The 15,040-nt window shown below is 33.2% G+C and overlaps 2 protein-coding genes across 2 annotated transcripts in view; one reads left to right on the plus strand and one right to left on the minus strand.

Annotated features, from left to right (window-relative positions):
- Window positions 1-3,620, minus strand: part of LOC106476395 — a 6,063-nt gene extending 2,443 nt beyond the window's left edge. Inside the window, exons 1-3 of the mRNA XM_013937056.2 lie at window positions 2,675-3,620; window positions 1,398-1,747; window positions 495-783 (exon numbers count right to left, since the gene is read on the minus strand). Of these exons, the coding sequence (XP_013792510.2) occupies window positions 495-783; window positions 1,398-1,720 (612 nt within the window). The 5' untranslated portion in view covers window positions 1,721-1,747; window positions 2,675-3,620. The remainder of the gene's footprint in view (window positions 1-494; window positions 784-1,397; window positions 1,748-2,674) is intronic.
- Window positions 3,621-3,865: 245 nt separating this feature from the next.
- Window positions 3,866-14,787, plus strand: LOC106476396 (ATP synthase subunit alpha, mitochondrial-like). Its single transcript, XM_013937058.2, has 9 exons — window positions 3,866-4,034; window positions 5,697-5,775; window positions 8,148-8,317; window positions 9,443-9,616; window positions 10,064-10,230; window positions 12,450-12,598; window positions 13,199-13,350; window positions 14,147-14,479; window positions 14,620-14,787. The coding sequence occupies exons 1-9, from the start codon at window positions 3,963-3,965 to the stop codon at window positions 14,770-14,772; spliced, it is 1,449 nt and encodes a 482-aa protein (XP_013792512.2). The 5' UTR covers window positions 3,866-3,962; the 3' UTR covers window positions 14,773-14,787.
- The last annotated feature ends 253 nt before the right edge of the window (window positions 14,788-15,040 follow it).

Here is a 15,040-nt window from a genome sequence, read left to right on the forward strand (position 1 = left end):
TTATGTAGTAATTAATAGAGCTGGGTGGTTAGTGAAACTTGATTAATCATTGGGCTCACTACTCAATTACATTCAACTGCTCAATTATTCTCACATGGTAGTTGGAATAATCTAACAGTAATAATCAGAAACATTAACTGTTTAGCTGATTATTTACATGAAATTAATAGATTTAATAATAATTCTGATTAATCAATTATTGTACCTAGAAATAATTGATGTAATATATGCTTATCGGTAATTGATTAATCACCCAGCTCTAGCTGCTTCTTGGAATTCTTTGTTTAGGAGCTTTTTTTTAAAGTTTAAAAAATATAACTTTAATAATCTCTAGAATACATGAAGCCATACACTAATGCAGAAAAAATGGAAGTTTTTAAAATAGATAATGACTTGAACAACTACTTTCCCAATAATCTTAACATATGAGCTTCATCTATGGTCTCACAACCACTGTGTTGAAATATCCTCCTCTGGTATTTAGTAAAACTCACCAGTGCTTGTTCACATGTTGTTAGCTCAACCATCAATGCAGAGAAACTTGTCTGTTGCTCTGTTGAACAGCCAGCAACAGGGTAACATAAGAAGATGTAGTTTCCAACTGACAATAAAAGTTTGGTATTTCTTGGTAGCAGTCTAGTTACCATGACAGTGTCCCACTGGAAGGGGTCAGTGGTACAAAGATAAGATCTCTGGGTCCCCATGTTGAATTCTGGTTGAAGACCAGCATCTTTTGTATTTATGCACACATATTCCTTCTTAGGAAGTTCAGAATGTCTGGTGCTAAAAGAAAACACACAAACAAACTTTTGTATCCAACTCTTTAAAAAAATCTTGTATAATTCAAGAAAAGATAGCTCAAATCACTAAACAAAACAAAAAGTTATAATAAGTTAAATTCACTACAAAGACCAAACTACTTAGAAATTGTGTTATTTTGTCAATAAGTAATTTTAGTGTCAGTTAAAGTAGTAAGCTTCAGAAATTTAGAGAGACAAAAATTGGGCATTTACTGTTTAGTAGCTCTTGTCAGAAAGTAAGCTTCTACATTTGTTTTAAATTTAACTAGACTTTTTTCTCATCCATCTAACATAAATTAAGAATAGAAAAAACAACATCTGCATTTAACTTGTTCTTAAAACAACTTTTAGGTCTACTGGTCTTTCAATATTTTGATGGCCTCGATATTTAAACCGTTAACTTACATATTCACTAATTGTATTGATGCTTCAATACCAATCTCACTGCTTCTATTAACATAACACATACAGCATTCACCTCATTCATAACGTTCAAACTAGAAATAAGAAAAATCATGCCAAGTAACCATTTAGAAATATATCACTTCATGCTAAATAAAAATGTTACATATAGAACAATAGTCATAAAACACTTACTTCATGTGTTCTTGTTTCACAACATTTAACTTCCAAAACAATGGCTTTTGTGATCCACAACTTAAAATAAGTGAAACAGTTTTGGATTTGGCAGCATTGTTTTGTTGCCCTCTTTGATCCTTGTCTCTGTCTATGTAAAAAGCTCCAACTGTTGTTACAGGAAGAATTAGACTGCAAAGTGGATTGCAATATTTTTTATCTTCTGCTTCATCCCCACAGATAGGCTGGTTATAAACATTGCAGGCAGGATGGAGGTGGGAAGATGGACACAGAGCCTGAAGAGGAATTACACCACCATCCACAAATGATAGAGACTTATGCATCAAATTAACTCCAAATGATAGATCATCCTAAAACAGAGATGTAAAAATTAAAATTTAATTCAAAAGAAAGTGAGAATTTTCATTCTATATACTACCTTTCAAGACTTTTAGAAAAAAAAAACTTAAATGTTTGATAACAGATGTTAAGATAATGCTTCACTAAACTGTGGATAAACCTTTTCTTGTGAATTACAAATGTACCACTTATGAATTTTAATATGTTGCACTATAATCTGATAAGTGGAATATGATATAGTTTGATTGGAGCTCATTATTAACACCCTATAGCTTTCTCCCATCTAACCTCACTATAATAAACTAATTAGTCTTGCCCAACCCCCACCAATGTGATTTTCTTAGGTACTCTTTTGTGTAACACCTTATCAAAAACTTTTTGAAAATCTAAGTACACCGAGTCCACAACCCTTCCATCACCTTTGTTAATAGTGGAGTTCCTCAGAGGTCAGTCCTTGGACTGACATTCCTTCATTATTTGGTGAATTGATGTCAAACTTGGTAGTTTTACACCTGGGTCCAACATGCCCAGGCACCTTTTTCATTTGTTTGATTTAAGCCTTTTTAAGGATTTTTTGGGGTCAAAGAGGGGGAAGTCTATAATTTCCTGAAAAATAAAAGGTGGGTTTAAGTTTTCACTTTTCTTCAAGTGTAGGTGTGCAAGGACAGCCTTGAAGTTGAAGGACTATATAGACCCTTGCTACAGTTAGTTTTCAATTGTTAACTATATAAACTGATTTTTGTATTTCGATGATGACAACTGGAAAGTTATACCATTATGATAACTGATTTTCTAGGACAAAATTCTTACTCTTTTAGCATATGAAACATTATGATGTACAAGCTCTTGTCAACAAGAGAATGACAAACACATAAGATTTAAAGATGATGATGCAATTTGGAATAATATATTTAAAAAAACATTTAATGTTTAATTACCTCATAATTTTCTTTTGCTGACAATTCTTTCTCAAAGAGCAATACTGAAGTGTCTACCAAAAAAGTCTGACTTTTGCCTCATTACGTAGAACAGAAAATAAAGCTTTGGGTAAAAAACAATCTAATAACTTTCTAGGCCCAGAAGATTCCTGTAATTTTTGTCCACAGAAATGCTGTACATCTTGAACTGACAAAGGACACAATGATATTACAAATATATAGTTGTTTTTCTGACAGTCATCTGAGCTGAATCTTTCTGCACAATACTGTCTGTTTCCCTTATTTTTTACAGGAGATATTATATCAGGTGTGTCCCACTGGAAATCACACAAAACATTTTTTAAAGCATAATGTAGAAAACTTGCTGTCGTTTTTCCAACTACACTGAAATTTTGACTGGAAATATTTTCCGAATGTGCTATGCCTTCCTCTTTACACATTATATCAATATCATATTTTATTATATTAGATTCCACAGCACACCTGAATTCATTAACTGTGTCAACTGAAAAATGTCTAAATCCCCGTTTTTCTGTTTGTTTAACCGGAAAACCACGACTGTTGAAAAACTTATAACCCCACGAAAAAGAACCATTAAAGTTAGATCTTCCAAGAAACGTTAACAGCTTTAAACACGCATGCTGTATACCGTGTATAGCAAAGTAGTCTCTTTGAAACGATTCTGTTCTTCTCGTACTTCTACTTGTAGAAGATTCCTGCTCTTCCACTAACTCGGGCTGTTGTTCATGATGTTGTAGGCTTAAAGAAGCCTGGTCAATTAAAAACACAATTCGTCGAGGATTTCCAGAAGCCATAATAAGTAAATAAAATCACTTCAATCAAAAACATACTTTTGTAAATAGTTTGGTGTTGGTAATCTTTACATTATTCATTACAGTTAAAAATATATCAAAAACAACTTAAAACACACCACGTCGCTTCCCCAGCATCGAATTTGAAGTTTCGCGGATCTACAGAAACCAGATCAACGGTGGCGCAACTGTCGATTAAGTTGTCTTGTTTCAGAAGATATCAATATAAAAATATGTATTCACTTTTAATGGTCTGAAACAAAAATATATTACAGAAAAATATGATAATATAAACTAAAGTTCATAAAATAAAAATTATATTTAAGTAATGAAGCTAAATATAGACTGTGGGGTCTACAAAACTAGCAACAGAGTGATAGCAGTAACCTTCTCTTTTGATCAAGGGGAAGTGAGGAGTTGTAATCCAGCGGTTGTTCTACTCCTGTTTGTAGTAATAATTTGGTGTGTATTGAAATATGGCTCTGTTTTCAGCTCGGCTGGCCACTTATGTGGCCAGACAAATTCCAAAGCATGCAATAAAAACGAAGGTAAGGTGTAAAATACAGTTTTTAGTGAATTGATTAATGTTTATTACCAAAACATACTTGGCATAGATTAACCTAGGCAGCGATAAGACTGATAAGTTAAGCCTAATAGTATTAGTAATAATCAAATTTAGCTGTTAAATTACTAAGTATAATAATTAAGTTACTGAAACTTACAATCCATATTCTAAATCTAACGAGCATTTTAATCTCAGTCAGTTAATGCATATATTAAAAAGTTAATTCATTCACATAAATATAATGTACTATAGTATACCATGTCTCGAGAGGCATGATTAGTAGTACTACTAGCCTACCTCTAACTTTTAAATTTTAAGCATTTACATAAGCTACAGACAATTAGGGGTAATTTGGTCTTTAAAGATCGTTCTCGCCTACCCACCCTTGAAAAGAGTAAACATTTAAACCCAGTCATTGTTTTTTAAATTTTAGGAAATAATCAAGCCCCGATATCTTGTTTGCTATTTACATTTTGAGAACAGAGACTAACTATTTTGTATTGAGGTAAAGGTTTGATACATATCTTGATGCCATATTTGTAACTTTTGTGATTCTTTCTCAATTTGAAAGTCTGATAAATGATGGTTGTGGATTCTGTGTTGGTAAACTTTTCTAGCACAGCTGTACAAGTTCAGTTTTCTCTTAAGTGTACTTTTTAAAACATCTTTTTAAGAGTCGTATTGGTGTACTTTCTTGACTATACCGTGTACTTGTTAAATGTGGTTGTGAGGTGTCTGAGATAACCCTTCAATATTTGTTTGTTTTCTTGTCTAGAGTGACAACGTTAAAATTGTTAGATTGGCAGCTTTTTAGTACAGTACATTTGAACTCATTGAAATTTGAATCAAAGAAACCATAACTGAATATGCTGACATCTAGGGACTACCTGAAGAATACAGCATTAAAATTGGTTCCTGTTTGGTGTCATCAGCAAACATTCTTCTGGTTGAGTGAACACAATGTGAAATTTATGCTGTAACATTACTGATTATCAAAATAAACATACCACAGAATAGACATTTTAAACTCTTTGCATTGGATTGTGGATGAAGCAGTAAGATCTCTGGAATGATGGTTTACATTGGCCACATAGGTGTGAACTAAAAAATATTGTTCAATATGAATGTATAAGAAATGCGAGTATCATTAACTTTAAACAAATCTGTTGAGTGAACTATGTTTTTACTGTATATGTAAAATTCAAGAACAAACTTTCTTTAGTCAGCCACCAGTGGCTGCAACATTACTGGTTATCAGAAGGGTGGTTTGCAACGACTAAATGGTCCTTTGTTCTTAGGTTTTGTTATGTTGTCTTTGTGAAGTTGGAAGGTTGATAAAAACATACAACAATTAGGTTTTAAATGTAACTGTAGGACTTTCCACAAATTATCAAAATTTGAACTGGAATTATGTATTTTTGAGTAAGGCCTTTTTGTGAATTGTGTTATATTTTTTAGGTATGTTATTTAGGATATCAAAATTTCAGCTAATTTCCTAGGATAATAGTTTTGTTAATCTAAATGGACTAATATATTTATTAATTTGACTTACAGGTGTGTATTATTTAAACAAGCTTTTTATTCACATTTCTCAAGAAATAATTCTGTGCAACTGAACACTAAATGTCTGAAAATTTCCCTCCAGCTACCCAACAGCTATCTCTCTTCCACTTACCTTGCAGCCAGAAATTTCTCAACAACGCAGTATGCTGCTGCAGGACCAGGTAAAATTGTTTATTTGGTGTAGGTAGACTTAGATGTATAATTTGTAATTAGCTACTTTCAATCAAAAGCTTGGAATAACTACAAGTTGTCAGGTCTTGTAGTTTTACTATGATGTATCAAAACTTCTATGGGCATAATGTATGTGTTTGTTAAAAATTATTATTTGTTAAAGAGAATGTGTGTTAATGCCATTCTTTCTAGCCCAACTCTATTATTTGGCATGATAGGAACCGACCAAACTCAATGTACATCCTGTACTGGAAATAGAATACTAATACTTGAAATACTGTGTACAGATTTTGCTATGGGTATTTGATATAGTTCATTGTATTGAGTGAAATAATTACACTTTGGAATACTGTGTACAGTTTTGATTTCCTTATCTAAGAAAGGATATTGACTGACTGGAAAGGAATCAGAGCAGGGCTACTTGGATGAAAGGTTATCATGCAGGGATAGGTTAAGAACTTTCATCTTTTCTCTTAAGAAAAGAAGGGTAAGAGGTGATCTTATTAAAGAAAGAGTAACTTAGATTTAATTCATTTTTTCTGTTTTTTTTTGTAATGGTTACAAGGTTGATTTATGCAAATGACATTTGAAAGCTTGGAAAACTATTTTTAATGTTAACATAAAATCACCTTGTGCTCAGATTATAGTCAGAGTCTGAGTCACACTCTAACTCTCAATTCATGAACAAATCTTCAGTAAAAATAACAAAAAATTAATTTGTTTTCTTGTGTGTGTGTAGAAAAGACTTGCAGTGTTTACTCAAAGCTTGCCAAGTTTTGTGATGATACATTTAGTACATTATGTATAATTTCACGGTCCAAATGGCTGAGTCCATATAGAGTTAAAAATAGCAGCTGCTGGTCACAAATGGTTCTATTGAAAAGCTACATTGTCTTCATTCGTGGGTTTTGTGGGTGTACTTGTTTGTTTTTAAAAACTGTTATGCTCGTAGAACGAGCCTACGTAGACTACGTTAACTATTTTTTCAGTAAGGAATTCTTACAGTCAAGGAAATTAAGGATTAACAGAATGGGAATAGGCTGTGCCATTATATGTCTGGTAGGTTGAAATACATTTTAGTGATTATTTTATCCTATAGTCAATGATTACTGTGAGATTTCAACACAGGCTCAGTCAATTTGACTGCCTACATGACCTCTTTGTACTTGATTAAAGTCTTTATAGATTTAATACTTCTAACTATCAATATAGTGTGTATATCTTCATAAAATTTGCACCAAAGAATATAAACTAATAACATGCAAAAAGTGACAAATTCACTTACCTCTAAAAATTTTCTGCCTTTCTAACAAAGTGACAAGTTGTTCCAAATTCATCCAAGATAGTCATTAACTTTCACACAAGAACAATATTCGTACTATGAATGAAATTAAAATTTAACCATTCAGAACACATAGTTATACAATACGTCATTTGATAGATGAAAACCTTGACTTTCTATTGGTTATAGGTAATATATAATGAAACGTAAGAGAGAACTATAAACAAATTGTGAAAGAGGGGATGTTACAGGTGAGTGTGGAGGGAGAGGTCTGATTTTCTATTTATTAGGTCTGTAACCAAACAAAATAGAAGGCAATAAAAATTATGGTTTGTTTGAGCAATAACAATTTTATAGAGAGTATTTTACATTTAATTTTTTTCTTCGAGGGGTGGTGGTTAAAATAGGGATGATGACATGCTAAGAGAAAATGTGTCGCGTGGATCACACTTTTGGAAATTCACACAATTGTGTAGAATTAAGAACTTAAACCTTGTATACTATTAAAATATGGATTATTAGCTAAGATTTTATGCTATTATAATTGGTATAACATAAACAAAAAGTAGTTTAATAACATTTTGAATGTAAGACACTATTACCCTTTGTCATGAGCCTTAAAGGACACCCGAGGTGATAGGGTTAAACTGTGGATATACAGTTATGGAATTTTTTCATGAACTTCACAACCTATTAAAGAACTCATATTTTTTTTAATGTTTGACCTTAAGAAAGTGTGTGTGTATTGTTACCTAATGTGATATAAGGAATAATTGAGTAGGACTTGTAGTTTCAGTTTATCTTTAATGTGCCTTGTAATACAAGCATATACAAAATATTTCACATGCTGTCAGATCTGCCTTGGTGCTGGTGATGGCTTTCTGGTTAAGTTTTTTTTTTGGGATAATTTTAAAATGCTTCAAATATGTCTTAGGTTATATCGTCATACAACTTTTTTTGGAAATGTTTTCATTGATAGTCTTTTCTTTCTCAGATTTTTGTGAAATCACATTTTTTAAAGAGTTTTCTGTGTTTGTTACTTAGGTTTTTCTGACATTTTTTTCTATGTCTTTTACTCAGGTTCTGCTGAAGTTTCTTCTATTCTGGAGGAGAGGATTCTTGGCCACACCCCCACTGCCAACATGGAAGAAACTGGAAGGGTTCTATCTATTGGTGATGGAATTGCTCGTGTGTATGGCTTGAAGAACATCCAAGCTGAAGAGATGGTTGAATTTTCTAGTGGTTTAAAAGTAAGTCAGTAAGTTCATTCTTGCTAGTTTTTAAAACCATTCAATATTTTTCCAGGTGTTTTTTTTTAAAAAAAAATTCTGACTTTGAAATACTGGCATGGAAATGCTCATATTGTTTAAATGTCTCATTAACTTGTGATTGTGTTCTGATCCTTCTTCTGTCCAAAGCATGTTTGGATTATTTTTAAAAATGTATGAAAGGAAAATAAAAGAGTAAGGAAAAACTCTAAATCTAACAGCCATACCATTGTTAAAATAATGTAATAAAAGATTTACTTAGTTTTATTTAATGTAATAAACAACATTTTGCAAGAACAAAATGAGTGTTGTGACACTGTAATACAGTATCATCATTAGTGACAAACATGTTTGCAAACAGTAATGTTTGTGTCTGGTAGTTACTGTAGCATCTACTTGTATAGTTGTTAATTATGATGGCATAGGATTATATTTTAATATAGATATTTTAACAGTAGGTCGTATTCTTTCTGTGAAGTGTCTGGTGATCTCTTGAACAAAACAGATGCTGAGAAAGTTAAATAATTTTCATGTAGCTAAGTTTCTGTTATACAACATATTATTCATGCAAGTAACCAGTCACATTTTTATATGTTAGTTTTAAAAATTAGTTTTTGTTATTTTATGTATCTTTTCCTATACTCTTTAGTTGAACTTCCATTCATTTATGTAAGGTGCCAGCTTTTTAACTGATATTTTCTTATTGAAACTGGTGCTGAGGTCTTTTTCACGGTAATTGTGGTCACATGCAAATCATTATTACTGTATGTAAATAAGATAATCAGGTGCTTTCTTGATCAATTTGTAAAGTCAGGTCTTAGGTTACCGATTTAAGTTTTTGAAATTGATGAAGTATATAAAATGAAACTTTCTGGTTAATGATAAAATGATATTTGAAGTTTTTAGTCAAACTTGAAGTATGATTTGTTTTTTGTAATAGTGTCTCACAACATATCCATGACATAGTAAAACAATACAAAAAAACTTAGTAAGTTTGTAATAAGTTTCATACATTTTGTTTAAGTAATTAAACTGTGAGAAAGGAAATATCAGTGGCATCCCTCTGATCTGGAAAGGTTTAATAATGTATATTATTTTGGATTACAGGGTATGGCCTTGAACTTGGAGCCTGACAATGTAGGTATCGTAGTGTTTGGTAATGACAAGTTGATAAAAGAAGGGGATATTGTGAAGCGAACGGGTGCCATTGTAGATGTACCAGTTGGGACAGAGGTGCTAGGTCGGGTTGTTGATGCTTTAGGGAACCCAATTGATGGTAAGGTAAGTGTTTACTTGATACTATGAATAAAACGATGTATTCTTGTGGAGTTTCACATGGCAAGGTAACTGTTTACTTTACTTCGATACCATGAATAAAACGATGTATTCTTGTAGTTTCACATGGCAAGGTAACTGTTTACTTTACTTGATACCATGAATAAAACGATGTATTCTTGTAGAGTTTCACATGGCAAGGTAACTGTTTATAGTTTGTTACTGGGTAGTGAGAATTGATTTTAAAAGTTTTAGCAAAATGTTGTAATAGATAATTAATTAATTGGGTAAATAGTCATCTCGGACTGAAGTTGTAAATAGAAGAAGAAAAAAGATCTTTCCTAAAATCAAGACTTTAAATTCTAAAGGTTATAGTAAAATATTATTTGTCACTGGTTACCTCCTGAAATGGTGTGGTACAGAATTTTGTAATATTGGAGACTTTTCTTTCAGGGTCCACTAGCTTGCACCAAACGAGCCCGTGTTGGCTTGAAAGCTCCTGGTATTATTCCTCGAATCTCTGTAAAAGAACCTATGCTGACAGGTATCAAGGCTGTTGACAGCTTAGTTCCTATTGGTCGAGGACAACGAGAACTTATCATTGGTGACAGACAAACAGGGTGAGAAAGTTAAAATGTCTGAAATTACTCTTTTTTTTCATGTTACATTAAAAAATGTTATTTTTGATTTCTTGAAATAAACATTTGATACCTTTTAAGAAAAAGGTGAAACTACTCTAGTTTCTTCTATTCACAAAGTTTGTTTATTTTGCATAAAATATGCATGCTTATTATATTTCTCTAGAAAAAAAAGGAAAATAATTTGTTTTATCGTGAACACTGGTATTTTACAAAAGGCCTTGTCTGTACTGGATATGGCATGTTAAGTATGGTTTACATAACATATCCTTCTTTATTTTCACTCATAAGTTCTTGAATTTATTCATTTCTTGTACAGGTATGAAAAATTTCATTCACCAGCTTTGGATATTTCCAGTATGGTACATTATCTCTTCTCACGTGTATAGCTGTTCTTGTTCAGGGCTGCCCTCTATATGCAAAAGTTTTTTCTGATGCCACAAGCCTTGAACTCCCATGTATGCCACGATCAACGTGGTTCAACTGCATCTGGCATGTACATCATCATAAGGCAACCCTGCACCAATAGGAGAGCGACACACACCCTCCTGATGTATGTGACTCCTTCTGTTCTATTCTACCAAACTCAATTCTCATTAGGCAGTGATCAAGTACAGATGTTTTTTACTTGTGCTTTTTTTACATGTTTATTTCTTTTATTTTTCAAAGTTGTGATTTACTTCATTTATATACTTGCAACATTTAGTTTTGTCTAGTGATAGTTGGCTGTGATAACTTTGTGTAGTGAATTTTTCTTTTCATTTTCAGCTTTTTCATGGTTTAAGATGGATTCTGAAGCTCATGTTTTACAACTTCTGATATTATAACTGCTTACAATTTCTGATATTATAACTGCTACTTCAAATGCTATTACTGGTTTCAGGTCTGGGGTTCTCAACTGACAATTTTTCAGCTATCATTCATTTGGGGATTAATCATTATATGAAGTGTCCTTTTTCTCCTGACAATATCCTGGTTCCTCCTGCATTTTCTGAACTTGTTCATGACGAGGAGGATTTTGACAGTTTTTTTTTTCCTTCCTTCTTACCTATGCCATGCATCTTCTATGAAATCTACTAGGCCTAACTCAGTTTTTTAGGATATGCTTTTCACGTGTGATCCATTTCTTGTTTTTGTATGATGATTGAATAATGATACTATTTATTTTTTAACGCGACACCTGTCATTAGAGTCACTTGCTTTCCTTCCTTCCCCTGACATCAGGCTTCATACTGAGCATTTTGTTTCTTACTTGAAGGCTTGTGTTAGCATGTTTCATCCTCCATGGACTTCTGGTTTCTTAGTTGAAGGCTGGAGTTAGCGTGCTTCATCCTCCATGGACTTCTGGTTTCTTAGTTGAAGGCTGGAGTTAGCATGCTTCATCCTCCATGGACTTCTGATCTTTATGAGAAGCTGCTTAACTTTTTCTCGACTCCTAGCATGATAGTTTGGTAGAATTGAATAAAAGAGTCACATGCATCATAAGTGTGTCACACCTCCATTGGTGGAGGGTTGTTGTACGATGATTTATATGCAAGATGCAGTCAAACCATGTTGATTGTGGGGTATGTGGCATGCAAATAAATGTTTGCATATAAAGGGTAGCAGTGAACAAGAATAGCTATACATGTGAGTAGAGGTGAGTACCTATTAGAAATATATTTTCACTATAGGAAAATAACAACTTTTTATTCTGGAGCCATGTGAAGTTTCCAGAAAATTTCAAAATTTGTGTCCAGTAGTAAAAACAAATATGGTTCATGTTTTCTTTTTAGTGGTATGAATGTACATACTTACACTGTTTCACTGTTGAAAATATAAAATCTGCTTTAAAATGGCTTTTAATATAACTAGCATTTCACTATTAATCTGTGCTAGGGGAGTAAACTATAAATACCAGGTGCAGTAGTGAACACTGAACTGAATGCTTCAAATGCTAGCATCTCGCGACCACAACCAGTTTAACTATATGCTAGCAATAGTGACACAAAGCAGTAAATCCAGTCTTCATCTACTTGGCTGAGGCATTTACACATTACAAATACATCCAATCAAATAACAGAATCAACCCCATATTGGAAAAGAAATGATGCATCACGTGTTAATGTAAATGGTCTTGATATTGTTCTAGTTTCAACCACCCAGTCATAAAGTTTTACAGTACGTATCTGTTTGCTTTTGACAATTGCTTTGAATTTTAGGAAAACAGCTATTGCTATTGATGGAATCATCAACCAGAAACGTTTCAACGAGGGAAGTGAAGAGAAGAAGAAGCTTTATTGTTTCTATGTTGCTATTGGTCAGAAGAGGAGTACAGTTGCACAGATTGTAAAGCGTTTGACAGATGCAGGTATTTATTTTTAATTGAATGACATTCAACTAGTCTAGGCTTTTGTTTTGTTAACATCATACTGTACTTTAATTTGTAACTGCTAATGTTGAGATACTTAGTAAATATTCTCATCAAGTGACACATAAGGTTTGATGTTGGAGAATGTCCTTGGTTTATTGTTTTAAAATAAACATAGTAGTTGAACGTTTTTGTTAAATTGGGGAAAAGTTGTATAATCCAGCTTTTTGTTTACATTTTACTATGTAATAAATATAACTGTGGAAGCCAAAAATCCACGAAAAACAACTAAAATGTGTTATTAAAGTATAATGGTGAGAAAGCAGGAAATGTTCGTTTTATACAGGCCTTAAAAAAATTCCATATATCGATGTTTTTGTTTACAGGACTTTATTTTAAAAAAAGTAGAATTTTTATAATTTTGTGAAAGGTTTTAGAACTTAAGTGGGTTAACCTTCTTTCAGATTTTGTGTGGTCTTTATTGCTTGGTTATATATGCTTTACTTATCACATACAGTTTTTCTAATTAAAGACTTGTGAAAAAAAATCCTTTAGTATATGTATGAGTGGCACTAACTTGGCATTTTGTTAACATTACAGATGCCATGAAGTATACGGTAATTGTTAGTGCTACAGCTTCTGATGCTGCCCCACTACAGTACTTGGCCCCATACTCTGGTTGTGCCATGGGAGAGTACTTTCGAGATAATGGAATGCATGCTTTGATCATCTATGATGACTTATCAAAACAGGTGACTTCCCATGTACTCTGTGTTGTATAGTTAGGTTTTCCCGTACTGTTCCTTGTTAAAACTAATAAAGTACTGGAGTAAATAGATAAGTTACCTCTACAAATTGCATTTGTATAAATTATGTACTATTGATAATGACTTATCATTGAAAGTTTTGTGCAACATATCATGCTTGTGAGTGCTAACTATCTTGGACTAGAGAAAAACCTTTTAAAAGGAAACAATACAACAAAAATAGTCGTAAGAAAGAATAAAGATTACCGTGAACATACTTTTAAAATCAGTATATTCTATTTTCAAGTGTGTCTTTAAAGACCACATCTTAAACTTTTAAAAGTTGATTCTTCTATTACGAATGATTTAAAAGTTATCCTCGGCCATATTTACCCATCCAGGGCAGGTGGTCGGGCATTTTGTTCCCCACTCTGACACCCCCAAGTGGACAAGAGTAAGAACTTGTTACTTTAGCTATGATTCATCAATGCAATACTTTTGAATAATTGAAAATTTCAACTAGAATTATTCCAAATAAAAGCAATAGATATATTATTAATATTTACAATAAAAGTTATGAACTTTGTTGGCTACGTTACCTATAATTTGGCTGTTCAACATTATGCAGCCAAACCAGTGAATTACTGGTTTTATTAGAGCTAACTGGAATCTTAATTAGGCTATCCTGTTAATGGTTTACTGTTATTAAATTTTGAAAAACAATTATTTTTCAGAAATTAAAAGGTTACAAAGCAAACCCTACCTATGTGATCTTCAGTAGTCGTTATCTTTTTATCTACAGGCTGTGGCATATCGTCAGATGTCTCTTCTACTGAGGCGTCCACCTGGCCGTGAGGCTTATCCTGGGGATGTGTTCTACCTACATTCCCGTTTGCTGGAGAGAGCTGCTAAAATGAACGACCAGTTTGGAGGAGGGTCCCTAACAGCTCTTCCCGTTATCGAGACCCAAGCTGGGGACGTGTCTGCATACATCCCAACCAATGTAATCTCCATTACTGATGGACAAATTTTCCTGGAAACTGAGCTGTTTTACAAAGGCATTCGACCTGCAATCAATGTAGGTCTGTCTGTGAGTCGAGTGGGCTCAGCTGCTCAAACTAAGTCTATGAAGCAGGTGAGTCTGATTTTTAGTTCTAGCTATGTTTCTCATTGCCTACTTTAACTGGTTCTTAGAAAAATAGAAGTTTTCAGTTTTAGGTGCACTTAGAATTTGCTCGTTTCACTTGTGGTACAGTTGTTACTTCTCTTCACTAGGTGGCAGGTTCAATGAAATTAGAGTTGGCCCAGTATCGTGAAGTTGCAGCCTTTGCTCAGTTTGGTTCAGACTTGGATGCATCTACTCAACAACTTCTTAACCGAGGCGTTCGTCTCACTGAACTGTTGAAACAAGGACAGTATGGTAAGTAGAATGTGTTCTGAACTCTTGAAACAAGGACAGTATGGTAAGTAGAATGTGTTCGTTTCACTGAACTGTCGAAACAAGGACGGTATGGTAAGTAGAATGTGTTCGTTTCACTGAACTGTTGAAACAAGGATGGTATGGTAAGTAGAATGTGTTCGTTTCACTGAACTCTTGAAACAAGGACGGTATGGTAAGTAGAATGTGTTCGTTTCACTGAACTGTCGAAACAAGGACGGTATGGTAAGTAGAATGTGTTCGTTTCACTGAACTGTC

This window comes from Limulus polyphemus, unplaced genomic scaffold (genome assembly GCF_000517525.1).
Source record: "Limulus polyphemus unplaced genomic scaffold, Limulus_polyphemus-2.1.2 Scaffold10458, whole genome shotgun sequence".
Taxonomy (NCBI): Eukaryota; Metazoa; Arthropoda; class Merostomata; order Xiphosura; family Limulidae; genus Limulus; species Limulus polyphemus.